This window comes from Toxotes jaculatrix, chromosome 2, assembly GCF_017976425.1.
Source record: "Toxotes jaculatrix isolate fToxJac2 chromosome 2, fToxJac2.pri, whole genome shotgun sequence".
NCBI lineage: Eukaryota > Metazoa > Chordata > Actinopteri > Toxotidae > Toxotes > Toxotes jaculatrix.
In genome coordinates this window covers 24,699,401-24,726,227 of record NC_054395.1, presented here as the reverse complement: position 1 = coordinate 24,726,227, position 26,827 = coordinate 24,699,401, and the positions used below count along the sequence as shown (strand labels likewise).

Sequence of the window (26,827 nt, the reverse complement as noted above, 5' to 3'; positions counted from 1 at the left end):
ATGGACTTTGACCTGCTGCACTAGAAGGCAGGGGTTGCAATGCGTCAACGCCACTTCCCTATGCACAAAGCCAGAGCCTCACACCCATGACTGATCTCTATTAAATTACATGGATTAAATCAGAGATCCTTAATTAGGCCCCAATAAAAGCGTCATGTGGCTTTTGAAACCTCTGAGCATGCCATGATTGGATGAAAATGTGAAAACATACTAAATGAAATTGGTTTACCGCTGAGTGTGCGCCCCATGACTCTTGAGTGGAGCAGCAAAGCAGGGGGAAATAAAGTGAGGAGAAATAAGTAAGAGAGAGAGAGAGAGAGAGGAGAGTGGAAGAGTGAGAGGGGAGTCTCAGGGCGAGTCACACCTCTTTGCCTCAGAAAAGCTCTTAAATTCCATGTGTGACCTAAGGGAGAGAGCTCTAAAGAGTCAGCCTAAGATGCCATGATACAGAATTTGACTGTTGCAGAGCAGTGAGCTAATACAGTCTGCCACAAGCCACACTGAGGAGTGCTACAGGCATGACGCAAGGCTCCTGGAGACAGGCCAATCCTTGCATACATACGTATATATATATAAATATATATGTATATATATAGTGTGTGTGTGTGTGTGTGCGTGCGTGCATGCAGAACGCAAACCCTCACATAAACACTCAAGCACACACATCTGGGACTTGCCTCTCACTAAAAACTGGAGCGTGATGCCTCACTCCTCCTTTGGACCCTTGTATCTCCTAGTGTCAGGACGGCCAAAAGCTTTTAAGTGCTTTAAACTCATAATAACCCTAATGCTTAGTCTCCCCCTGTGAGCTCTGTGTTTGCCAGTAAGAAAATTAAATGCAATTGAAATAGATGCAAAGATGAAGGATGTTCAGACATTTTGGGAGTTGCTGGGGATTTGGCGTCTGTAAAGGCATTAAGAAGGGAACAGAGAGTAAACAGGCTCCCAGGACGTGCTACGTGGTGACAGGAAGAGCTGGAGAGTGGCGATGCACAAAAACTGCAAACACACACAGGAGCACAGCCCACACTGGACTCCTTATTTTGCCCTCTTCTCTTCTTGCACATTAGCTTGTTATGTTGTTTGTGATGTTTCTATTTTTGAGAACATGGGGATTGAAAAAAAAAAAAAAAAAAATCCTAGATCCACTGCCACAATACATAGCAGGAAATAGTAAGCACACAAACAAAAAACAGCCCCCAACCACCTTCCCACTCGCCACTAATCCTCTCATGCCCTAATTGTGGGTGCAGTCACCCCAGATTCACTTCTTCGGAGAGAAAGAGAGAGAGAGAGGAAGAGAGCTAAGGCTCTGGCTGAGAACAGACCACCCTGTCTTCCCCTCAAAATGATTCTCTCTGCCAGAAGACACCAGAACGGTAGGTGGTACTCTCTCTCCATTACATTTCACTTTTATCTCACTTCCCCTTTGCCTCTCCATCTTTCTGTCATTTCTAGCTCTCTTTTCTCTCCCTCTCCTCCTTCTACTGTAAACCGCCTTAGGTGATTATGGATTGTGATGGTGGTGGGCGGGGAAGGCGAATCCTGTCTTTGTTTCCTTAAAATAGGTTTAATATACTATTACCCAACACAGCTGAGAACCTCTGTGAAATCGTTAACATGGGCTGGGGTACAAAAAAAAAAAAAAAAAAAAAAACAACAGACAAAACTGAGGTCAATGTGGAGGTCTCCACTGAGAGACAGAGACAGTGAGCAGGTGGCAGGGTATCTACCGGTGGGCTTCTCTCCGTGGTGGTTAGAGCTTGCAGGCTGCATCAGTCATGCCATGTCTGCATGCCAGCAGGATATGCAGGAATCAAACACGCTCACTGGAGACACATTAAAACAGGCTATTAAACTGTTTGGCATTTGATTTCTTTTAATCAAAGAGGGCATCAGTCAACTGAGCAGAATCCCACACCACAGGCCTCAGAAGAAGATGCTAGAGAGGAGCCAGCGACTGGTGGCTGGCTGTGTTTTGTCTGAACAGTGTTGCTACTGTTGGGAAGGCTGCATTGGAGCGGAGCCATGCCAACCTTTACAGCAGCCCTCTTTCCTGTCTGGTTTTCTGTCTCTCTCTCTCTCTCGCTCTCTCACTCTCAGTGTGTCTGTATGTCTGTATGTCTGTCTCACACTCTCTCTCTTTCAGGCACAAAACCAAGGCGCACATTAGGTGCTGGTGCTGCACATTTTGATGCTTGGCTGTCACTGTATCATTGTCTGGTGACATAAAGCGCTGTAAAGCACTGAGCAGTGATGAAGTGGAGAGGTTTTAAACCTGCGCTCACTGGCACATTTCTTGCCTTTCAACCAATGTCATTTGGAGAGTGTCATCATCCCACTGTGAAAGTAGCCAACCCCCATTCTCCACCCAAAACACTGAAGAGAGAAAGAAAGAAAGAGAGAGAGAGAGATAGCCTCCTCCTTGGCAGTACTTGCTCCATTATTCCGCTGGAGGCTTGATTAGACAGAGGGGGTAATTTACGAGCCACTTCATTGCCAATTCAACGGCCACATCACCTGTAAATAATTGAAACCCTTCATGTCCATTCCGACATAATCATATCGCTATCATGTTAATGTTCCCAGCAGTGCTGTCCTTTGGGTCAGGCGCGGGACTACTTTAAATCTTGGCTGACCTGTCTCCATAACTCTCCTGAGCACCACCCTCGAGCAAACAGAAAAAAAATAAAGATGAAGGACTGCGCTGACAAATGATGAAAAATTGAAAATACAGTAAACAAATGCAAGACTTCTCAGCAAGGCTGCAGCGGGTTGCAGGTGGAGGGCACACACTTTGCACTGGCTTGTTAATTATCTTTGCTTATGAAGTGGATAAGGAAGATTCATCATCTTCTCATTTATTTATCTCTCCCAGAGTTCTATCAGTCAAGCAGTGATATAAAAAAAAAGGCTGCAAGATTTGGTTTGTAATTGCCACTACTATGAGTTGAAGGAGGTGTGGAGGACAAGAGAAATCAAACTCTTTGCTTTTAACTGTAGGGAATCGTATCATCGTGGGAATTGCCCGTCTCAAACACTCTTAATTATACCAGTGTTTAAAAAAAACTTGATGTTGAATTGATAGCTATTTTTCTTACTTCATTTAAAAAAAAAAAAAAAAAAGTAATGAATATTAATTATCCAATCTGAAATGGTTCTCACCTTTTCTTCTGCGCAGCCCGTCTCAAATGCGTACGACAAAAAAGATTTGAATAATTTATCAATTGACTTATATTTGAATTGATTAATTCACTGATGCAAAATTAATACATGGCTATACTCCACATTCCACCCACTCCATCCTCTCCCATCTTTAATGAAGCAGTTAAAGTAGTAAGGGTCTTGCCTGTGGGCAGGGGTGTGGAGGGCTGGGGTATCTATCTAATACAAATCTACTGTAATGGAGATGTCTCATCAGGATCAACAGGCTTAACTATTTTCCAGGTAAGAAATACCCAAAGTGTCTCCTGCAGAGTGAGCCAGTGCTCTGTGGGGAGCAGCTTTCTGAGTGGCCTGGTAACAAAAACGAATCAAATAGATGAGACAGACATAAAGTGAGGGATTGGCAACGAGCTGTGCGGGTCAGTCACATGGGTGAGGGGCGAAGGTCAAGTAAACAGTGGTGGCTACGGTTCCTGAATGCTCTCTGTAATTAGCTTGTGAACCACAAAGCGGGCCTTGGCGTATAGGAGCAAGCCAGGCTGGTATTCTTTCTTGATCGCTAAACGATGCGGAGGTCAGCCCTGCCATTTGCCGTTTTTACAACGTTGAATGGTGCCACGTGGCAACTCATCACCCACTGTACTTCCTGTACTGTGAAGCTCAGCTGGGGCGAAGAAATGGGACAGAATGTGTGCCAGTGTGTGTGTGTGCGTGTGTGCGTGTGCACGCCCATGTCGTGCCTGTTCTTCGCTGGTGATTCACCCAGCTCTCTGGCAGCCATCCAGGACCTATTTTCTCCTTCTCTTTACATAACAGCAAACGGTATCACTGCAGCCGTGTGTCCTGTCCTCTCTCTTCCTCCTCCTCCTCCTCCTCTTGTTCCTCTGCCACTTCCTTTCCCCATCCTCCACCTTCCTGTATGTGTGGGAGCTTTTAAGACTTGTTTCGCTCCCTGATGCGAACGCACCACCCCATGGGATCGCGACGTGACCAGTCAGGAAAATGCGTTCTCGGACCACGCCCAAAGCACGGAGTGGTAGATCAGATTCTGGGGGATGGCATGGGGAGGTGCGTGGGACGGGAGGCTGTTTTTTAACTGAAATACCCCCTAGAGCTTTCAAAAGGCCCAGGATCCGGGATCCGCTCCACCATATGCCTACAGGACAGCACCCAACTGGGCACCAGGGCGTGACGGGCTGAAAATAGGGACTCACAGTCACAATCCTAACCGCACTGGCCAACATACGGCCACTCAGCACCAACAGAGCAGAGTGACGAGGTGGAAGAGGAAGGTACAAGAGGGGGTGGAGAGCAGAGGGGGGTTGAAAATAGAAAACGAAGGAGGTGAAGGGAGAGGAGCTGAAGAGAGTTTGTGGGGAGGGATGAGGGTGAGGAATGAGGCAGTGTGTCAGTGTGTGTGTGCAGGAGAGATGTGTAGGCAGGTTTTAGTGTCTGGACTGCTCAGTGACTCAGGTGTGAATAATACGTTAGGTCTATTTTGTATGTGTGTGTGTGTGTGTGAGAGAGAGTGTGAGAGCACGGTGGAGTGGTGGGTCGGTAAGGCCGGTCGTCTATGTGTCTAGGTGGCTGAGGGTGTGCTGTGCTGTGTCTATGGCCCGCTCCATGACAGCCAGCCTGCACGCTGCTCACTGGTGCAGAAGCGCTAATTGAATTAAGTCTTTATTATCAGGCTGCAGAGGCAGCACTTCTCCCCATCTCGGCCCGCTTGGCTGACACTTTCTCCTTGAACACCTGCTTGACATCAACTTCCTCCTCTATTTATTTATCCCCTCTCTCCAGTGGCCAGCCACTGGCTGCACTCCTGTCTCCCCTCCACCTCCTCCTCCATATTGGCATACCGAGAGAGGCCAGGCCTGCTTGTTTATCATGCTGCTTCGTCTGTCTTTGCTGTGCAATGCTCCTCAGCTTGGATAACCTTAATATCGCAGAGTACAGTATCTTTTACTTCAGTGATCTTTTTAAAAGGTACACAGACACACAGGTAAAAACATGCCCTACACGTCAAAGACTACTGCCATGCAAAAAGCGACACATAATAAAAAGGATTAATTCCTAGAACTGATCCTGCCCCTTCCTGGCCTTCGGCAGCAGGCCTGGCAAGTATAGAGGGAATAAGGGCGATAAAGCTAGATGATGTTCTATGTTCTATTGAATAGTCTCTGGTGGGCAAGCTGGCCAGGGTAATATACAGCAGCTGGGATGAGAACTAACATACATCTAGTCCCCTGTCCATTTCCACTAGCCTCAGGCTGAGGCAGCTTCCCTGGGCTCGGCTTGGGCATTACTTTAGAGGACAGACAAACAAGAGACACTATTAAGTTGGCTTGGAGTCTGAGGCCCAGGCACTCGGCCCAGCACTAGCTGTAATCTATTGACCGTTTGCATTCTCCCTCCCATGCCCCAAAACCACAGGACTTTTCTCTATCTGTCAGTTGAATCCATTGCTCACCTCCCTCCATCTCTATCTGCTGTTTACCCACTCTATTTTTCTCTTTTTTCTCTCGCTCGCCCTATGTCAGCTCAATCCCCCTCTATTCCATCTTTCTCCAGCTCTTTCGTCTGTTTGTGTAAATCCTCCCCCCCCTCGCTTCTTCTCCTCCTCACCCCATCCATCACTATTCCTCCCATCTCCATCTCGTCCGTTCGCTTCTCTTATCGACATGTTTCCATTTTCTAAACTGCTCTCGCTCCATCATATTCACTCCTCCTTCAATGGCCATTTTTCATTTTCTCTCTTTCATTCACTATTACCTCATGCTTTCTGAGTTCACCTCGCTACCTGTGCTCTTTGCTTTCCCTGGTGGGCTTTATTTCACCCAGCCCAGAAGGCCCCAGGTGGGCATAGCTGTCCTTGTCAGGGCTTTTGACTGGGCGGAGGCAATGTCCTCCAGTGTCCAACAGCCGGGGGAGAACTGTCACTATGGCACAAACTAACTTTTACTCACAGTGAGTTAGGATAAAAACAACAGAAGCAAAGACAGACAAGCGAAGGAAAAAGATGACGGCAATCACACTAGTTCACCTCACCAAAAGTCTCTTCACATTTACCTGACATGTTGATTTTTTTTCCCCATAACTCTGCCTTGATTCAGTGCCTTATGTCCTGCTGTCTTTGTCTGAATGTGATCTTATCTAATACCTCTTTATATTTTATGCCATTGTTGCTGCATGTGTCCCTCCTTCTTTGTGCTTTTTACACTTTCCCTCTTTCTCCTCTTTCTCTGTGTCTCTCTCTCCTGCTGCTCCTGTCCTTTTCCACTCTCCTCTGAAACTCTGCCAGCCAACGAGTGCCACAAAGCATTAGGACGAAACACTATCAGACGCCCTTCTCAGGCACATCCTACACATCAGCCCCCACCCGTACTTATACACACACACACACACACACTCAGAAAGCCCAGCACTTCCTCACACTATGTGCCAGACTAGGTGACAGAAACAGAGTTTACACATAGGCCTAGGGAGGTCTTATTCACAGTGGCAGACTCACCCAGATACTACCTCTCTTATAAAAACGAACACACACACACACACACACACACACAACACAAGCACTCTATTTTTAATTCAAAACACATTCACACGATTTCACTGGTAATTACGCACACACATGCCATCTGAATACGTTCATAAATGCCTGCATATGTTCATCCACAATGCTTGTTTTAAATGCGTAATCATGCTCTCGAGCTCACAGACGCCGATACCGCGTGCATACGCAGGAGAACATTTACGTATGCGCGTGCGTAAACGCAATGCCTTGCATCCGTTCTTCTGTCGCTCTCGCTCTTACACCGTCACACAACCGCACACAGATCCGCACAAATTCACAGGCTCCACACACAATAGCAAACATCATACACAATAGCAAACAAACAGTCATTAGTAGATTTCAGGCTGCCTCTCAGTTCTGCTCTGCTCTGTTGTTGGTGTGCCCGCGCCTCTGGGGTGGCGCCGCTGCTGTAGGTTTTAATAAAAGCATTGTCTTTGGAAGCTGTCTAAAGGGACTCGGTTTCATTTTGGAGGGCTGCTGCTGGAGTGCTGTTTCTGTGGATGTGGATGTGGGAGGAGAGAGGGCTATTGCGCTGGGACGTGGGAGCGGCTAGGTTCAGTGTCATTGTGGGGCCCTCCAAGGACTGGTGCTTATTGTTTGATAGTTTCAATATACAATGTTTGTGTCTGTCTGCGTGCGTGTGTGTGTGTGTGTGCGTGTGTTCTGTGGTCATGTAAGCACATGTGTAAATCTGTGTGTTCCAAAATTGTGCAGAAGTCAAAGCAAATGGCTGACACAGCCCACCGCTTTTTTTCCCTCCCAACAGCTGTAACAAGTATACTGTATGTTTGTATTTCATGCAAGACAGGAGATCACACAAACACAAACACACACACACATACAGAGCGATCTGGATGACAGGCGAAGAAGCACTCTCTGTGTTGTGTTTTGAGATGGGTTGCTGTTAACCAGTCCTATAAAACAAACAGTGGAGAAAAGAAACACTAATGTGCAACTTCTCCACTCATGAAACCGTGCGCCATTTAGGGGATGCTCAGGATAATGAGCTATCTCTATACGACACACAGGTGTCCATTAGCTCTTTGGGCTGACCAATCTGTGACACCCTCCGGTCAATAGTTTCTCCATCTGTCAGCATACAAACACCTCTGAAAAAGCCCCTCAAGGAGACATTAGTGTCATTTATGATGGACAGCGAATGTCTGCTCTCAACAGGAGCACAATGTAACGCCCATGATGAGGTCAAATCAAAAGTTATTGTCTAGATTTGGAACCGGAATGTTTCTGTGCCATCCTTCTGTTTTCGCTCTCCTCCCACGGGCACATTCAGATCCCATCAGCTGAAGCAACACGGACACATCTTTAAAAAAAAAAAAACAAAAAAAAAACAAAAGGAAAGGAAAGAACGAGTATGGCTATCTCAAAGGATGCAGGGGAGGAAAATCCTAATTGTCCCTTTAAGTGTGTTCCCTCCTGTGGAGTGAAGGTGCGGGGTAACGGCCATCTTAAATCACAGCCTGGCCGCGGCCTTCATTAAAGCCATAATGCCAGGCTCTCCCTTTAATGGAAATGGAAGCCAGCAAGGCTGTGGGTGTAAATTAAAGTGTAAAGCCCGAGTAGGGAAAGATTTCCCCAGCTCTGACAGGTGCGGCCTGAATTAGCTGTAGTGCTGTTCAAGCAGTCAGAGGGAGAACACTGGTATTGATTTTAAGCACTGTTGCACTTCCTATCTGAAAGGGAATGTGTATTACTAGAGCTAGGCACATCAATCACTCAGCATTCCACCACTCTCCCCTGGCACACTTCAGACTTTGAAATGATAAACAAACAGAAACAGACCCAAACAGAAGACAGGACTGGCTGTACTGTTACTGTATGAGCCTTGCTGATGTGCGCGGGCATTAGCCTGGTAAAACACATCAGTGCGTGCATGTAATTGGTCCACTTTATCTCATCTTCTTTGTGTTGACAGGATGCCATCTCTATTCAGGGCATGTCCTGCATTGCATGTCACCTTGGTCAAACAGCTGGCGTCAGCTCCTTGAGCTCTGGCTGTGGCCCACTCCCATGTTTACGACCTGCATGTGTCAGAGTTGTTACACGCATGCGGTGCAGCCATGCAGTGCGGTGCCTCTCCGCGTGTATGACCCTGCTGCTTATCTCTGCCTCCCATCATGCCCTGCTGACCCTGTCTACAGGCGCTGGCAGGGGGAGAATTAGCCTACTTAGCCTATTCCCCACAGGGGTCAACCCACACGCAGACACGGAGACAGCGCACCCACAATCAGATGCGCACACACCCACTCGCACTCACCCGGAGACGTGTGTTGACAAATGATAACGCAGCATTTAACCACAGGTGTCCCGAGTTTGACCTTTCACCCGTGACCTTGAGCAGAAAGCTTTTCATATAGAGGCTAGCCATCAATCAGCTCCCATCAATCACACATATATGCCGCACCCTTTTACTCCCCCCTACCTTTTCCTTGCCCAAACATCCATCACTACACTCTACCCTTTCACTGACATCTAGTAAAACACAAGCACTTCACAACCTCGCTCCCTGCCTCTCTTGTCCGGAAATACGCGGCGAACACACACTTCTTGTCCTGAAATGATGGCTCCTCTAAAACATGGAATGTGTTGTTGTGCTGTCAGGTCATCTGCAGGTGTACACCAGGGGCTGCTCCCTGGTGACACGTTTGCTGAGATATCAGCACCTGCACTGAGACATGACATGGGGTTTAAATCCCCGAGAACACTGGCAGCTGAGACCACTGCATAACAGAGAGCCAGCGGTGACAGACTGTGGCCATGAGCATCCTGTGCAACCATTTGTTCAGAAAGTGACTGGATCACAAGTCTCTCACACAAGTGTCATTTTTAGGCTGTCTTGTGCCAGAGGATGCCAGAGCTCTGACATCTGTAATGCTTTAGCATCCGTCATAGTCTCTTTTTTTCTTTCATATTTGTACCTTAATGTCATTTACCGTACTACAGCAAGATAACCGTGGCTGTATGTTCTGGAGAGACTAATAAAAGCGAGTCCAATGCCAGCTATGCAGGCCAGAACTCATGATTAAAATTAGCCTGACATTGGTTTCATTTTTGGCGAGCTGGAGAATAGCGGCTCGGGGAGGAGGGGGCATTCTTGATAAAAAACAGGTGAGCTCAGTGCTCTTTTGGCCCATGCTCCATAATTACACCAGAGAACGTATTCTAATTGGCAGTGTCTTTATGCAGAACTATTATCAATGTCCCTCTGAGGCAGTGGAAGAGAGGAGGGGTGGGGAGAGGGACGTGAGGAATGGGTTCTATGTCAGTGAGCCCAGGGTCCATTTACACATGCATGAGGACTGCTACTAATGCCAGCATAGCAAGTCCAGCTCACAGAGAAAGAGAAAGAAAGGTTTAACATACTGAGCTGATTTTAAATGGGGGAACATGTAAATTTTTTCGTAAAGGAGATACTGTGTGAACAGGCTGCACTTGCTGTGGCAGAGAAAAGACAGTGTGGTCTGAGGGTGCAACAGTGAAATCCGAGACAATACAACAAAGGCCAAGGGTGTCAGTTGTCCAATATGAAGAGTCAAGCAAAGACCTGTCAACTGCTGTCAAATGTAGAGGAATGCTACAACACATGGCCACATGGATTATTAATTATCATCCCACATTGATTATGTAATTACATCACAGCCAATGCAGAGACAAAACCCATTTGTTTGCTGACATTAAACTCCGCGTGTTAAAGTTTGCTGGGAAGCCAAGGACGACGTGCTCTTCGTTTGCAAATTGGCCCTATATGTATCTGCATACATTAACAAAATAAATTAACTGCAATGCCGGCACCCCTATTCTGCTTCAAATATCACAGTAGCTCTTGGCATTTTGTTCCATGTGGGTGTAACGTCTGACCCGGACAAACACTCCCAGCTTCAACTGTGTTATTAGCCGAGTGGTGAATGTGCAGACAGATAGGAACATATTAAAATACCATTCGAAAGCAGATGCTGCACCAGTGCATGTTATGTTAATTGACTTGCTAAAAGGCAATTATTAGTCAGTATTAATATTCTATCATTTATCTGCAAACGGTAAACTTTTCTGAACAGCCATAAGCAGCGTGTAATATTAAACATCCTACACTGAACTTGAAGCAGGTTGCAGGTTGTGAATAAGGGAAATAGTCTTTTTTAGAAATAGAAATATGTAAAAACACAAAGAAAATGGAAATTCTGGCTCCCTGAATGTAATACTTTTAGAGCTATGAATTTTAACTTATGTTTTAAAAGAGGGCAGGAGTGCAATTGTCTTACCTTGTTTTAGGGGATGTCGTTAGCCATTCTTCATGCTTTTCAAATGTTATCAAGTAAGCTGCGATCTCCTGTGAAAAAGAGAAGAGAGGAGAGAGGAGGGGAGTGAGGCTTAGATATGTCATCTTTAATCACTGTTCTCTTGTGTTTGTAATACATCGGTGAGACTGCTTCATTGATATTCAGACAGTCTAACCAGCAGCACAAACACAGGAAAGACGGAAACAGGGGCAGTGCCGGGGAGTTCAGGCAGGTAAATGAAGACTGGTAAAAGTAAAGTGAAAGACATAAGTGGAATGCAGCTGAGGTCAGATCATCTTCCGAGACCATCTTTGTTACGAAAGCTTTGATCAAGTTCTCCTCTGAGGACATCAAGGTGCTCTCAGAGAGAGATTGACGTCTCTGTGTTTGAGAGTGAGCAGCTTTTAACATTTTTGGTCCGATACTCCCCCAAATCCCCTTTGATCTGCCCTTGACACTCCTCTATGGATCAATCCACTCTTTAACCTTTGAATAATAATTACACGCCAGTCTCACAATATTGACATGCATGTGTACTGCTACTTCAGAAAAAAGCTGTAGATCCTTTTGAGTCAGTTGTGTACAAAGAGATGCTACAGACACTGAAGTTAAAAAAAAAAAAAAAAAGCCAAAACTGCCACTGGCATAAATAGTGATACTTCAAACACTTTCATGTTTCCCATGCTTGCCCTGCCTACTGCATCAGTCTGAGTGTAAGGGGGAACACGCTAGCCCATACCCGGCCATTTTCTCACCAAACTAATGGGCAGAAATAAAAGCACTTTGAATGCTGGTAGACAACCTAATGATTACCAGCGACAGCCAGCAATTCTCTCTTCAGCAAGAACATTTGTCAGCTTCTCAGACTGTTAGAGAGAGGTAGACGCAAGGACAGACCTGCTGCCATCTTCCACAAAAATATCATCTTTTCAGTTACTAAGGATGTACATCTCTCCTCGTGTTCGAGAGTCAACAAACCTTTAAGTATGAATATGTTGCTCAAATATTGTCTTGTTTGGTCTGTGCGGCTTGAGTTTGAAAAGTCTCCTCCGGGGCTTTATGCTGTTACTTCGCAAGTCCACTTGGAGCAACAATGTCTCCAAAAAACACCAGCTTTCTCGACAGCAGAAATTGGAAAAATATGAGACGTATGCGGCAGCACAAAGAGATCACAAAAACCAAGGCTTTTGTTGTCCTCTTTCTGTTCACACACACACACACACTGTAAAGTATGCAACCCTGCAAGAAGGCTTCCATTGGCTCATCGAGGCTGTGTCACAAGTGTGTGACCTGGCACAGAGACACAGCACGCTGGCGATAGCCCATAGGGATCCTGCAGGGTGCTGCGGTGTGAGGGGTTCCCAGGCTGGCAGGGGTCCCACCAGAGAGGGGGGCGGTAGCATGACTGGCACTCTTGCCTCCAGGTGCAGGCTGGGAGATAATGCTGCGTTGATTAACTTCCTGTTCTCCTGCCATAACGACCGGAGGCAGTGAAGCCACGACAAGATGGAGTCTTGAATTAAGAAAAAGATAGGAAGGGGATGAGGCTGTCAAGAGGAGCTCAGGGCTTCTCCTCTCCTTTATAACTTCTTCTATAAGACAAAAAAAAAAAAAAACAATAAAAGCGGCGAAAGTACTAAAGTTATTTGTCGCAACAACCACTACAATGTTCACAAGCAAAGAAAAAATAATGCCACTACTCGGGTCACGATAAAGTTACTTTTCTGCATACATCTGTAAGTAAATTAGACTTAACACAGCAGTGATTAGATTAATCGCTGCTATTCTGTTTTCATTTTGGGAGGGATAAAACGGCAGAGTGAAGCTCCTTCAGTGACCTCTGTGCCTGTTAACGCACAGCCCCTTCCATCACTCTTGTCTTTAAAATTGAGCCACAGTCCCAGCCTCAGCGGCAGAGGATAAAATAGGGGGCCGCATGGTCTCGTATTTAAAAAAAAAAAACTGAAGCAAGCCTCTACCTCTGGCTCTTTGCGCACCCCTCCCACTCTGAACAGATGCCAGGGATTATTCCAACCCCCCGACCAACCATAAAGGTGCAATAATCTTATGGTGAGGAAACAAACAAAAACAGACGTGCAGCCATTAAACAGCTGCAAAGAGACAAAGTCTGCATGGGCGGCATAATGAGAGGCTAGCGTGCGTTCAGGCTGAGCAAACACGCTTGCGGGTTAGTGCAAGAGAGGTGGGGGGGGTGGGGGGGGGGGGGGGGTGGAGCGGGGAAGCAGTGTGCTGAACACTGATGGTGTATCAAAGTCAAACCAGAAGCTGTCAATGGGCTTTGGACTCTATCTGCTGACCTCACTGCCTCTGGCCTGCTCTCCGTCACTGGGGAAATATTCACAGGAAGCTCTCTGTACACACAGCTCCTACCTCGCTCTCCCTTTTAGGTCAGCATCCTGCTCGTGCAAGGCTGTTTGTATTTCTCTCTCCTTTATGCCTTCGCCTCCCCACTGACATGATCCTTTCTGGGGTTTTTATCTCCAGGTGCCGTTAAGGCATATTGTATCAGTACGTGCTATATTGTGCACACCTTATTTTGAGGCAAACTCCCTTCCGAGCCTGATCTAAATAAATAACAATCAGCGCAAGCTCGCAATGAACCAGAGAGTGAGTATGAGTGCTACCTCCTCTAATTGACACGGTGGTTGCAAAAAAAAAGTTGGGGGGGGGGGGGGCGCTTTCATTTTCCAGGGGAAAGAACAACCCGGAGCTGTTTGTTGTAACCCAGCCATCTCATTTGTTTCTTTTGTCTCTGTAAAAGCTGCGACACACTGTTAGGAGAGGGGGCCGCCCCAGAACATGACAGAGCAGTCTAGCAGTCTCAGGGCAGATGGAGATGGAGAGCCGAGAGTGTTTGCGTGTGTTCCTGTCTACCGTGTTACAATCAGAGGGTCTGATTACTGGTTACCTGTCCGGGCCTGGCACGTTATTAACATGCTCTTCAGGACGTGTCATTCCTTGTGCTCATCAGTGTGTCTCCCCTCTAGTTCTCTCTTCTCATAGCCTCCACACACCCTCTCCTATTTGACTCTCACTCACTCTCATTTTTTTTTTCTCCCCCCTTTCCCATAACCGCTGAGGTGAAAAGGAAAGCCACCATAAGAAAATTTTCATTTTGAGATGACTGGCTTTTACTGTCTCGCCTTTCAAATGATATTTTCACTCTGGAGGTACAACATTTTCTCCAGAGAGAATCAGCTTTTGAAATGTCTACCTATTTGAAACTGGAGATGACACTAACATATTCATCCCATTTCACTTCTTTGCACCAAGGAAGGAAGATGTGGGAGCAGGGGCAGTAAACTCTAAGAAAATAAACACCGTTTGACTTGTCCCACACTTTGATTGTCTCAAATTTAGCTGTAATGACAGTCTCAGGAGCTACTGTTCGCAGGCCAGATCAGTTGGATTTCATTAGGCCCTCACCCTTTCTTAGTGCACAAAAGTCAGTCAAACATGACACCAGTGTTTGACGGAGATACTCCACGGTAGATTCACTGTCCCCGGATGACCTGAGGCTAGATTGTTTTTGCTGTTCCCTCTGCTTCTCTCCCTCTCTTGCTACCAACCTTGATTTATGGGGCAGAAGAGAGGTGCTGAGAGGACCAACGATGCAACATTTGGATGACAGGCTTGATCACTTGAAACAACTGTTGCTGTTCCATTAGAAGGAGAGATAGGCGTCTTTTGGCATTATCTTAGGACGCATCAGACACCTGTCTCTAAACACCATCCATAATGTCTCTCCTCTCCTCTGCAACCACAGTGCATTTGAACCGACAGAAAATGAGAAGGGGGGACGACACAGAACCTTGAGGCACGTTTCTGTCTTTGCCACCCCGATATTAAAATACCAAAAGTTACATCATTGTCTGAGAATTTAATTCAGTTTTTAAAACCCACGATTTACTAGACACATTATGTAAAAACAGAGTAATGACTCATTCTCTGTGAGCTCAGCCATTTAAAACCAGTCTTCATCACCCAAAAAAGGGGATTCAACAATTACAGCATATGTTTGTCCATTACAGTATTATTCCAGTTATACTGGTATCCTAGTGACACTAATGAAAAGGCACTTAATGAATAGCTGTATTAGAAAAACTAACTTTAGCAACAGTATTGATTGCAGTAAAAGCCTGAGCTAATGAAATGAATATGAGAGAGCAGGAAGATGTGAAAGAATAGATGGAGAAAAGTCTAGTTAGAAAGCAGTGCACAGCGCCTCTAGCCTGCCTCGTGGTGAAGTCTGGGGAATGCATCCTCAAAGCTTTGACCTTGCCCTGCACTTGAAAGCAGGAAGTGGATGAGAGGGGGCCAAGGGAGGGATACGGTGAGAGGAGCCCTCCCTGATGACCTGGGTTTTGCCGTGAAGTGCCAGGTCATCTGATATTTCCTCCAGGGCAGCCCAGGAAACCAACCTACTCAGGGCCAGGCATAAATGGACTAGTGCGGGTTTGGAGGGGGGGTGGGGGGCGGGTGTTTGCTGAAGCTCCAGGTTATCACGAGATAACACCGGAAAAAATTCAAATGCAATTAGACACAGAAGAGACAGAGATGGAGAAAGGGATGGGGAAGGAAGGTGGGAGAGTTATTGAAAAGGGAGAAGATAATCAAAAAGGAGAGAGGAGGAACAAAGTTTAGTTTTTTTTTTCCATGACAGTGATAAATGCATTTAAAACAGGAGAAGCGTGAAGGTATGGTGATTAAAAAAGTGCGCTTCGGTTCGATTCTGCAAGCAAAAGCGCCTTCGCTGAATCATTTTGGGTTTTTTGTTTATACTTCATGAATTCTTAATGCACTAGCAATAATGTATCACACACTGTATCTATGTAATCTCATATGGCCATATTACTCTTTTAAGCTGGGGAAAGTAGTGAGGTAGAGTGAATCTATTTAAGCAAGCTGCAACCTCCAGCTAGCCTTTAAGATTGTTTGAGCACAGCTCATAATAGGATGCAGTGGATATGCTATCTAGATGAATGGTCAGAAGAGAGAGAGAGAGAGAAAGTGAGAGGGGTGAGGCACAAACAGAGACACAGGAGGAGAGTGAGAGAGTTTAGAAAGTTGAAGTAAGCAACAAAAGAGTATGAAGCTGTTGACTGCTTCACTTGGCATCTGTTGAAGAGGAGTAAGGCTGCTCTATGAGTCCCTGTTGTGGGTTAAAAAGATGCCCTCTCCAGCATACTGCTCATTAGGACCTGTATGTGGCTTTCCAGGGATGCTCACGCTAAAAAAAAAAGGAGGGGTGGAAGCCACACTGTGTCCACTCTGTTGCTCTGTTGAGAAGGGGCAACAGAGTTCTCCTCTAGCTTTCTCCCCCACCTCTCGTGTTTTGGCAACTGATGTACAGATCGATTTAACAAAAAAAAAAAAAAAAAAAAAAAAAAAAAAAAAGTGCATCATCATGGCTGGATATAACTCTGTGAGCTAAAACGGTGAGCTAGCTCGCAAAATGCATGCTCACACGTCATACCCAGCGAAGCTGCCCCGCACGCATGTACACCTTCACCACAAAGGCCTCACCATATGTTTAAAACACACCTCGGGCAATTTCGTTCTGTTTCTCCATCTACCTCGTTATGTACCTCCTCAGCTCCCGCGGTCCGGCTCGCTCTTGCCATACAGGAAGTGGGAAGAGCGAGACAAGCCGTCCACTGCCCTACATTATACATAGTTCTGGGATCAATTTGGCATTGATCCTGGATAGCTTAGATGTTTTCCAGTAGTTGGTCAATGCTTCTCTTCACATTTCTGCTTGGCATGCTGGTCATAAGACTGTTCTGAAAAAGGAGGCATTCTCCTGGGGAGCCTCCTCTCGCTCCTCAACGCTGCACGCCTCCCTGCTCCCGCAATCAATGTTACCACAGCAGCTGCTCAGCCAGCACTCTCCTCTTTGTTTCCTATATCACTTCTATACACTACATACTTTCATACAAGCAGAGGACTTAGGTGAGGACAGTGGCAGAGGAGGCGTCTTGCTCCAGTGGGGTTACATTTTTACAGCGGCCCATACCTGCTAGTGCATTAGCCTAACTTGAGTCTATTGTAGCAACAACAACATGAAAAAATGTCGATGCACATACAACACAGCTCTTGTGCACAATCACGCTTACACAGATACACACACACACACACACAAATACTTGACACTTGGGCTTCTACAAAGCGGTGACAAATCAAAGGTAAAACCAGAATAAATGAGAAATGAGGAAACATTACCAATGCAGATTTTTCCAAACAAGGCTAAAGGTGTGTCTGAATGGTTTGATGAGTATAAAAAGTATGTGAAACACACGACCTTCACAGTCAACAGATATCAACCCACCCCAGCACCAGTGGGGAATTTTAGACAGTACTCTCCACCACGGTAACTGAAACACCAAATTAGTGAATATATTTTCAGAAGAATGGCATTTGAACCCCCACGTAGATTAACACAGACTTTTAGAGTCTATTCCAAGGCCCACTGAAAACAGAACAAGTGTTTAGTTTGTCAGCTTTAAGAAATTGTCAATTGTGAAAACACAAAGACTGCAGCAGAAGAAAAAAAGCAATTACAATTAGCTATAGTAAGTTTATCATTTAACTGAGTTAACCACTAGTTAAAAGGGAAGTTACTTTTTTTTTTTGGAGGGACAATGGGACTTTGACAAGTGACAGAGAAGAAATATGCTTTGATTAATATTCCTAAATTCACAAAAGACATTATTTACAAAACAAACATAATTAAGATGTAACTAACATCACAATCACTCAGTAGATATTAGATTCCCTCTTCCTTTCCAGTTTTGATTCCCACTGTGTTGCTAGGACAGCTAGGGCCCCACTAATGGGCCTAATGAGGACTCCAAAGCGACAGACTGAAGTGAAAAATTAATTATGGTTATAAACTGTACATCATTTGGGATATTATGTTTTTTATCTGTGGGGGAAAAAGGCATTCATGACATTTCACTATCTTACACCAAACATGTGCACATACAGAACCCTATAGAAATTCTCATTATTATTGTTTTTTTTTTCTATTGTATTGTGTGTCCCCTGACACAGTGTGTGTGAGGGTGTTGAATGCTCTGTCTCCCTTCCCACCCCCTCTGCCTCAGAATAAGATGCTGCAGCCATATGCTGATGGGAAAACTGGACAGATAGAAAAAGAGAGAGAGAGAGAGAGAGAGAGAGAGAGACCAGGACCAAGAGGGAGCTGGCATGAGGCGGGATTGTTTTGGCTTTGGTGCCATGGCTGCTGTCTCGGGCGTTCGTTGAGAGGATGTAATTATTTGGCCTTGAAGGATTACAATGGTCAGCTACCGCCTCCTACACTGCTACAACTCAGGAGGCGCACATGCTTGTAAAGGCGTTTGCATGAACACACCTGTACTACACACACGTCTTGTATTTTTATGCATTTGTACAGCAGTATACCTGTGTCTGTGTTAGAGCAGGACAGGAGAGACGAGGGGGAGGGGGGACTTGGGGGGGGGGGGGGGGGGGGGGGGAGCAGCAGCAAAACCAGTTAAAGATGGGAGAAGGAGAAAAGCAGAGAGATTAGTGTATAAATGAGCACAGGATAAACCCGGAGGACTTACGAGAAGAGTTTATGTGGGAATGGATCTAAGGCATGTGGTGTGTTAGGGACACGGAATGAGAATTGGACATAAAGTTGACTGAGATGAAAAACATTCATCTTTGTCAGCCATAATTAGGCAGCACTGTGACCCTGTGGTTGTTGCTATGGACGTTTGTGTGCCTGCTGATGTAAAGCCCATATGGGACCTCCTACTGCTGTACCCTTGAGAGATGTGTCTTGTGTAATGATTCTATTACACCTCTCTTTTCTTCTGTCTCTCCCTCCCTCCCACCCTCCTTTCCCTCGGGCTCTAACTTCTGGCAAGACTTTAAGACGCGTTGGAGGCTTGGCAGAAATATATAGCGCTACATTAGTAAACGGCAAAAAATGTGTATGTTGTGCACGCGAATTGCATTGTGGTGCTCTACGGGGCGCGGCGGGAAGTGGCCAGGTTCACTTCCTGGCGCCCCGTGGCTGTCTGACCTCTGGCGTCCTCTCTGCACGTCCTCTTCATCATCTATGCAGCAGGATGTCTGTTCCCCCCCACCCCCCCCCCACCCCCCCCGCTGACAGCCCAACCAAGGAGAACGGAGAATGGCAGAGCCTCCATGATGCTGACCTTACCCCAGCCCCGCTGCACAACTCCAGGCTGTTACCCCACTCTGCTGCTGAACTTTTCTCCCCCTCAAACTCAACTTGTGTCCACCAAAAGATGGGGTAAAAAAAAAAAAAACCTGCAGGAGCAATCAAACCTACTACAGGAGGTGGTTCTCTCTGTGTCTCCTCTCGCTCTCTAATTCTTTACTCTACGTCTTCTATTTGACAGATGCTCTTGTTTTGGTAGACAGCAGATATTGAAAGCACCGTGTCAGATTGTACTGCCAACAGCCGCCAGGTCTGTTTGAGTCCTAATGTAATTTCACAATTTGATATAGAGTGCAGACATAAATGTTACATTTGTTGCTTTCCTATGCTTTGTGTGAGAAAGATATTGCAGCGAAAATCCGGCAAGAGGGCATTAAATGTCATCTAAATATAATTGAGGTGTGATTTCTCTCTGTGGAGACACTGTAAGAATCTAAGCACTATATCCTCAAATATCACCCAATATCACCCATTTTCCCAAAAGTCAAGGAGCGATGATATCATGCATAAATGAAGTGACAGTGGAATCTAGAAGGTCACCATTCACTTCATATCAATCAACTGATGTCAGCTTTCATTTTAAGGCTCCTGCAGGACCTATCCAGAGTGGGGAGGGGAGGGGAGGGGAGAGGACGAGAGACTCCCCCGTCTTCCTTGAAAGGCACAAATGAGCGGAGTTCTGTCTCATGTGAGCCTGAAAGCCTATTTATTTCAGGCTCCAGAATCAATTAATGCCTGCATTATCCTCTGGATTCCACTATTCACTGCAGCCAAATGACAGGGGCACCCTTGCATGAAACCAATTTCTAACTTTCAATTCCGAGACACACCCCAGAACCACCTACAGGTCCTCCTCCAAAATCGCAGCTACCTTTTGACCATGGAGTCATGCACATGTGCATACGAGCATGCGGAGAGCATATGTGCATTTGCGCTTTGCATAAGTGGCCTGCTGTGCTGAGAATATGTGGGGTTATGTAAAGTTTATAGTGTTTGGTTCAGCCTGTTCCCAAAGCGCGACTAAAGCGAAAGAGCTCTTACATACAAAAATGCAGAATGTTCTGACAGGAGAACAAATTGTGACACACAAACTAAAGCCTCCTCACCATATTAGAGACAGAAAGAGAAGTGGCGAAGGAGAAGAAGGAGGAGGAGGAGGAGGAGTGGGTGGAGGAGGAGAGAAAGAGGCAAAGAAACAGACTTGAAGAAGAGGCAGATTATGTGTTAAAGGGCAAAATGTTATGTCTTTAATCGACTATAGTATATGTCATGAAGAGAAACAGGATGAAATATTGAGCCCACACTGTCTTGTTCATCCACAGAGAGCGACACACTCCGCTCTGGAGAAAGGGAGAAAAGACACGAAGACAAGACTGAAATTTCACCAAAGGGATGGCCAGATCTCCCGCTCAGGCCAATTAGCCAGCAGAAACTCTTTTTTCCCCCAACTACTCGTCAGCATGAAAGGATCACCCTTTGTCTGTCAGAATCATGCCTTTATCCTCTATTGCTACTTCCTGTACACACACACACACACACACCCTTTTAATTCTTAAATGAACAAGTTACATTCCCGCAACTCCCTTTCTGTTCCTGTCATCTTTCTGTACGCCTGTCAGCACAGACATGTCCAGGCCGGACACACATACACACGCATACATACAAACACACACACTCTCACACACACACACACAAACACTGAAACACTGGCTGTACATGCAGGCACGGCACGCGTACAGTATCAGTCAAATCCTCACATGAACTGCTCTCATTTTATCTCCTCTCAGCTCCTGCCATCTCGCTGACTGATGTGATTGTTAGTTCTGGAGGAGGGCTCTCTTTAATTGAAGTGGGTGTGAGTGCATGTGTGTGTGTCTGTGTGTGTGTGTGTGTAGCTATCTGTCCAGAGCATCGCCTGGCCATGGCTGGTATTGTTTGGCCTATCAGACAAGCTGTCAAGTGTTCTCCTTCTCCCTCCCTTCTCTCTCTCTCTCTCTCTCTCTCTCCCTCTCTCTTTCTTTCACTCTCTCCCTCTCTCCCTCCCTCTCTCCCTCCCTCTCTCTTGGCTCTCTGCCGCTTTGTGTTCATGTTACAATAACGGGAATGTGGGACTGTGAAGGTCACAGACGCCTGAAGTCAAACCAGCTCGCCGGCATGCATGTTTTGTCTCCCAACAGCAGACCCCAACTCCAGACATCTATGTAACACTAACCATCCACATGAGCTACAGTCAATGAGCACTTAATACCAGTAATCACCATGTCCAAGGTCATTTTCACCAAACTGAAGCTACCAAACACTAAAGTGCATCTGTGCAGCTGTATAGGTTTCACCTGCACTTTTTTTTTCCACTGAGCTAAGTTTTCCTCAACTTTTCTGCCTCTATCTGCATACTCCCATCTGCCTCGTGTGCATTATCAGTCTCACATCTCTCCCCTCTAAAAGTTTGGCCCGTTGAGAGGGGAGGCGCAGGCTGCTCTTTGTGAAGGCTGCTCTCTGCAGACGGTAGGGAATCGATCAACCAGACGCTCCAATGGCCTGCTCCTTTGTGAGCCCAGTCTGGCTCTGTGCAGCTTTCCTCTGTTTATCTCCCACACGTCGCTCGCTGGCTACATGCTCTTAATTAAACATGCCGCGCGGCTATTAATTGTCAACCAGATTCAATTTGTTCCCCAGGCACGCTGTGAATGGGCCTTTCCTCCCGGAACAAAGGTGTCCGAACAGCCATGTCAGAGTTGGACAAAAGGCCCAACGCATCACTTCTATCTCCCACAGCCTGAGCTGCTACAGCTCACAGGCAGCCATTGAATGAGGTGTTATCCCGGCAGATTTCCAGGCAGGTGTTCAAGAGATGTTCAGAGAAAACCGTCTTGTACATTGCCGCACAATCTTTTTTTTTTCACCCGGTGACATTTGGGCAGAAACAAAGCACTCCATCAGAATTTAGCTGCTACACCTTTGCAAGCTGTCATAATGGTTTTACCTGCACAAATACCCATTCGGTAAAATACTCTAAATCGACCTCATTTTTTAATCTTGTTAGGCTGTTTTTTTTCTTTTACATGGGAAATCTTTTGACAAATTGTGGAAACAAATAAATAAATAACCCCAATGACTGCTGAGATGAATCTAGGAGTAAGCAGCTGCCAAGGCATAATATAATTCATGGCCATGCATCAGTGTTACTGGAGACTGCTACAGCACCCAGCCAGAACCCACAGAGCCAGGTGCCAACACATCCATCCCCTTACAATTCTCTCATTCGTCCCACCTCTCAGTCACTCCAGCCATCACCCCAATCAATGCTCCTGTACCAAAATCCTAAAGCTCTGGGCCCCAGCTGGTGCCAAGGAGGCCTGGCTGATGCTATTGTGTCACTGCCTAAACCCCTCTACAATACAACGATAAACCTGCCCCCTCTGTGCCTCCTAAGTCACACACAGAACCAATGCCAAAGCAAGAGCTGTCCATTTACACTCACAGAGGTCTCTTATCCACAGGGCCTCCGAAGAACTGACTGAGGCAAACAATACCGCATGCAACATGAATCCAGGTTTAAAGTCTAGAACGTATCTACATATATACTGAGGTAAAAAAAAAAAAAAACAAGTTTATCAAGTCTACAAATAAAGCAGTACTGTAGAATATATTATTGTGTGGGGAGCCTTGTTCAAACACTGTGTTGTGGAATTTTTAATGAGCGTTAGGCGAAGGTGCTGTAGCATATAGAGAGAGGAGATCTTTTCCCCAGTGTGCCTCTGTGCCTGCCTTTTCAGCAATCCCAATATTTTGCTGCTGGTGAACTCACTGAGCAGTTGAGGAATTACTTATTTAAAAGATAAGGTTTCCTCTGTTGTCAGCAAAAACCGCCTCTTGTCCATAATGGGAGAAAACCAATGCAGTGTGAAATCAAAGGTCACCCAGAGACAAATAGCACTAACAGGCGAGAGCAAGGGTGACAAACGCTCCCTCTCTGTGCTCGCCAAATTAATTAAGAGTGGAGATTCAACATGGCATCTCCAACTCAAAGGAGGACAAGCGGCCTTGTTGTTGTTTCAGCAAGACTTTTAAGAGAACAAACACACTTCGCTTTTCTCTATTGTAATCAAAGCATGTTTACCAGCATCTCTCAAATGGCTCTTTCATTGAATGTTTCATATGGCAGCTTTGAGAAGTCATTGATCTCAATCTAGGCCCTGAGATGCCCCTGTTGAGCTTGCTTCAGCCTCTGAAGAACTGACTCAGTCAAGCAATGCTGCATGCACTGTGAATCCAGATTTAAAAGCCCAGAACATATCTACCTATATACTGAGGAAAAAAAGAAACAAACAAACAAAAAAAAAAACTGTACAAGTATATCATGTCCACAAATAAAGCAGTATTGTAGCCTGCCTTCAGCCCAGGATCCTTGGGGCACTGCATTAAATGCCTTACCCCAGGCAGCCTGCTAATCCACAGCATTCGCAGGTGTCTCTGTCTGGCCGTGACCACCAGATAAGCCCAAGCCTGGAGGAGACAGCAGCAAGCAATAGACACAAGGTGCACGTTTGAGTGTGTCTTTGCATCCGGTCCCACAGTCAGTCACCCAGTTGAGGAGATGGGCTGAAAACAGCAGGTCTGAGACCGAGCCCGGATAATGACACCTCATCTGGGAACAGCTAGAGAGAAACATCTGCATCCCCTTATCTTTGAAATGGCTGCACTGTCGAAACGACACGCCGATCATTTACTGGATTACCCTACAGTAAGCTGCTGCCTGATGTTCTTTCACAGATCAGTGTAGTGGAAATGTTTATACAGAGCGAGCTGGGACGAGAAAGTTGTCTCCATGTCTTAGATAAACATGAGAAGCCAGAACGCTGGTCTCAGGCACAGACCGCAGCGCACTCACCTAGCATTGATCCCCGTTACAATGTTCAGTCAACCAACTGTGGACCAGATATTTTAATAAACTGGGCTTTAATTAATCCAAAGAGTACTGACGAATGAATTGAATAACTGTGCTTGATCCATTCAACCAGTATTAGTAGCAAAACCAGTGTTATTAGTAGTAAGTAATAGTGCGACACTCTAGAAACTCTCTCAGTACAGTCAATGGTTTGAGCCAAGAGGGTCAATCTAATTCATATGAATTTCATTAATTTAAATCATAACAAAGTCTTTAATTCATTCCGTGTGAAAACAGGTGATTTCACGCAGGAAGTGTCTGAGAAATAAATGTTTGGTTAATTAGATTTACCAGGGAAGTTATAAATCACGACATAATATCCTACAAATATATTTCATTTAAAAATGTTGAAGTTATATTTCATTAGCAGTGAGGGGTCTATGCCCTTGATGATGGTGAAATATGGGATGGGGCGCTTATAGCACTAAGTCAGGGTGTAGCAGTCACATGTAAGGTCATGTACAACGGTAGCGTTTGGCTTTTTAATGGTCATTTATTGTTCATCAAGTGTGTGTGTGTGTGTGTGTGTTCTTTTCTATCTGTGTGTTTTATGTGTTCTCTCCCCCCAGTGGGGGGCAGCACCACACTGGCCTCACTGCCTCCACCCACTCATCCATCCCACGTCTTGTCTAATTAAACATCGTTAACATTCATCCCAAGGTCTTATGCAGATGAGTACAGAGGGAATGTGGTGCACTGCGCATTAAGAAAACAACTTGGGGGGGTGGCAGAGAGGTGAGCACAGGGATGAGATGGGGTTGTATCCGAATTGAGACGTGCCTGGATATCTCCGATTTGACCTCATTCATCAATTAATTACCACCATTAGCAGGAGGTGATGTGGAACCAAAGCTGAAATCACTGCACCGTGGCACACCACCAGTTTGTTGACTGTGTGTGTGTGTCTGTGTGTGTCTGTGTATGACAGACAGGCAACCATTAAGCACTGAGCCAGGTACATTTGAGTGTGACTGTGTGTATGTGTACCTACAGTATGACCAGAAAGGCAGACAGATAGACAAACTGACAAGCATCCAGCCAAGCACTGCCATCGGTGTCTCCTCAACAGAGCTGTGATCACAGCTCAGTCCTGTCATGTGGCTGTCACTCTATCACTCACAGTCACACACACACCACACCACACACCACACCATCACACCATACCACGCTGCAGCCGTGCTAACGCCTCAGACTGTATGGTCCCATCTTAAAAGACACTCTTTGTTCCTTTGTAGCTTGTAGGACACTTGAGGTGTAATTTGAAAAGCGAACCGTTACCCTTTCTTCACATACCCAAAGGCCCAAACAATAGTCAGGTATCCTGATGTGCACGGAAAACAATAGAGAAAACATTTTCAACAGAGTCTATGTGAGACATCATCAGACTACCCACGAGCAACAGAGGTTATGAGTGTGTCAAAAACCCTGAGTAAGGACCCCATGTCAGTTCATTTTCTAGCTAGCTATTTTTCAAAAATTGTGACGGTACCCATTTCAGCTATTCAAATGCAACATAAAAGCCATAAAGCTGGCATTAGCTCTGCATGTATTGTACAAAAATCTCAACAGGGGCATGCTATGTGAGAGCAGGTGCATTTATCAGACACAGACAGGGTTTGTGCACTAGCCCGAGCATGAATGACATCTCACAGTATTTAATCCAGGAGACTAAAATGGGTTTAAGAGGCTGTGGTAGCTGTTATGGTCTGAGGGAGTGCCTGCCAGGGCAGTGGGGCTTGTGCGGCAGCAAGGCCATGAGTTATGCACGTCGCACATGGACTCATATTTTTGAGGCCAAGCTGACGGTTGGCCATGCACAGCAGCACAGCACAGCACTTCCTAAGATCCTGGTTGTAACTGTCTGTGGAACAAAAGCCCGAGGGAGGAGCCCGCTTAAACTCACTCACCTTCACCGCCAGCCTGCATGCTCATATGCACACATGCACCAAGAGAAAATATACAAGCGCACGCACACGTCACAAAAGCTGCGCGCCAACATAGCACATGGTCAGCACACAACATGTGGGCCTTTGCAAAAATAAATAGCCCTCCTCAAAGGACCAGTGTCAAATAGGCACGCATGAAAAAGCACAAAAGCACTTTGCCCCACATACATATCTGATGCACTACAGCCAAGGTCAGTCCAAGTCCCCTCCCTATCTGCGGCCATTTGAATCACCTTCAAGGATCATCAACTTTCATATGGTGCTTTGCGTGCGTCTTCCATAAACATGCTATCCTACTTGAGTTCCTGTCTCTCTGAATGAGTGAGAAGCTGATTGTGGGTAGTCTTCAACAGTGCTGTAGCGAAAACTAGGAGCAGGGGGCGCTGTGTAGACAGTCAAGCACTGGCAGTGAGGGTGAGCAGGCAGGCTCAGGAAACGATGATGAAGTGCAGCATTAGTGTGGTGATTAACTCCTTCTCCCGCTCTTCCTCCGCTCGTTCAGTCCCATTTCCTCCCACTACGGGACGGGAGGGGAGCCTCTGATCAGTGTGTGTGAGATTCCTTTGACACACCGTCCATCTGTGTGTGCGTGTGAGCTGGCAAGCCAGCAGGTCTTCTTCACCAACATGCTGTCGAGATCCCTCCTCAACGTCTCTCTGTTAC

The 26,827-nt window shown here is 46.0% G+C and overlaps 1 protein-coding gene across 1 annotated transcript in view; it reads right to left on the bottom strand.

Annotated features, from left to right (window-relative positions):
• The window catches only part of camta1a (calmodulin binding transcription activator 1a), a 272,181-nt gene that overhangs the window by 137,176 nt on the left and 108,178 nt on the right, over positions 1 to 26,827 (bottom strand). The window contains exon 4 of the mRNA XM_041055551.1: positions 11,017 to 11,084. Coding sequence (XP_040911485.1) covers positions 11,017 to 11,084 — 68 coding nt within the window. The remainder of the gene's footprint in view (positions 1 to 11,016; positions 11,085 to 26,827) is intronic.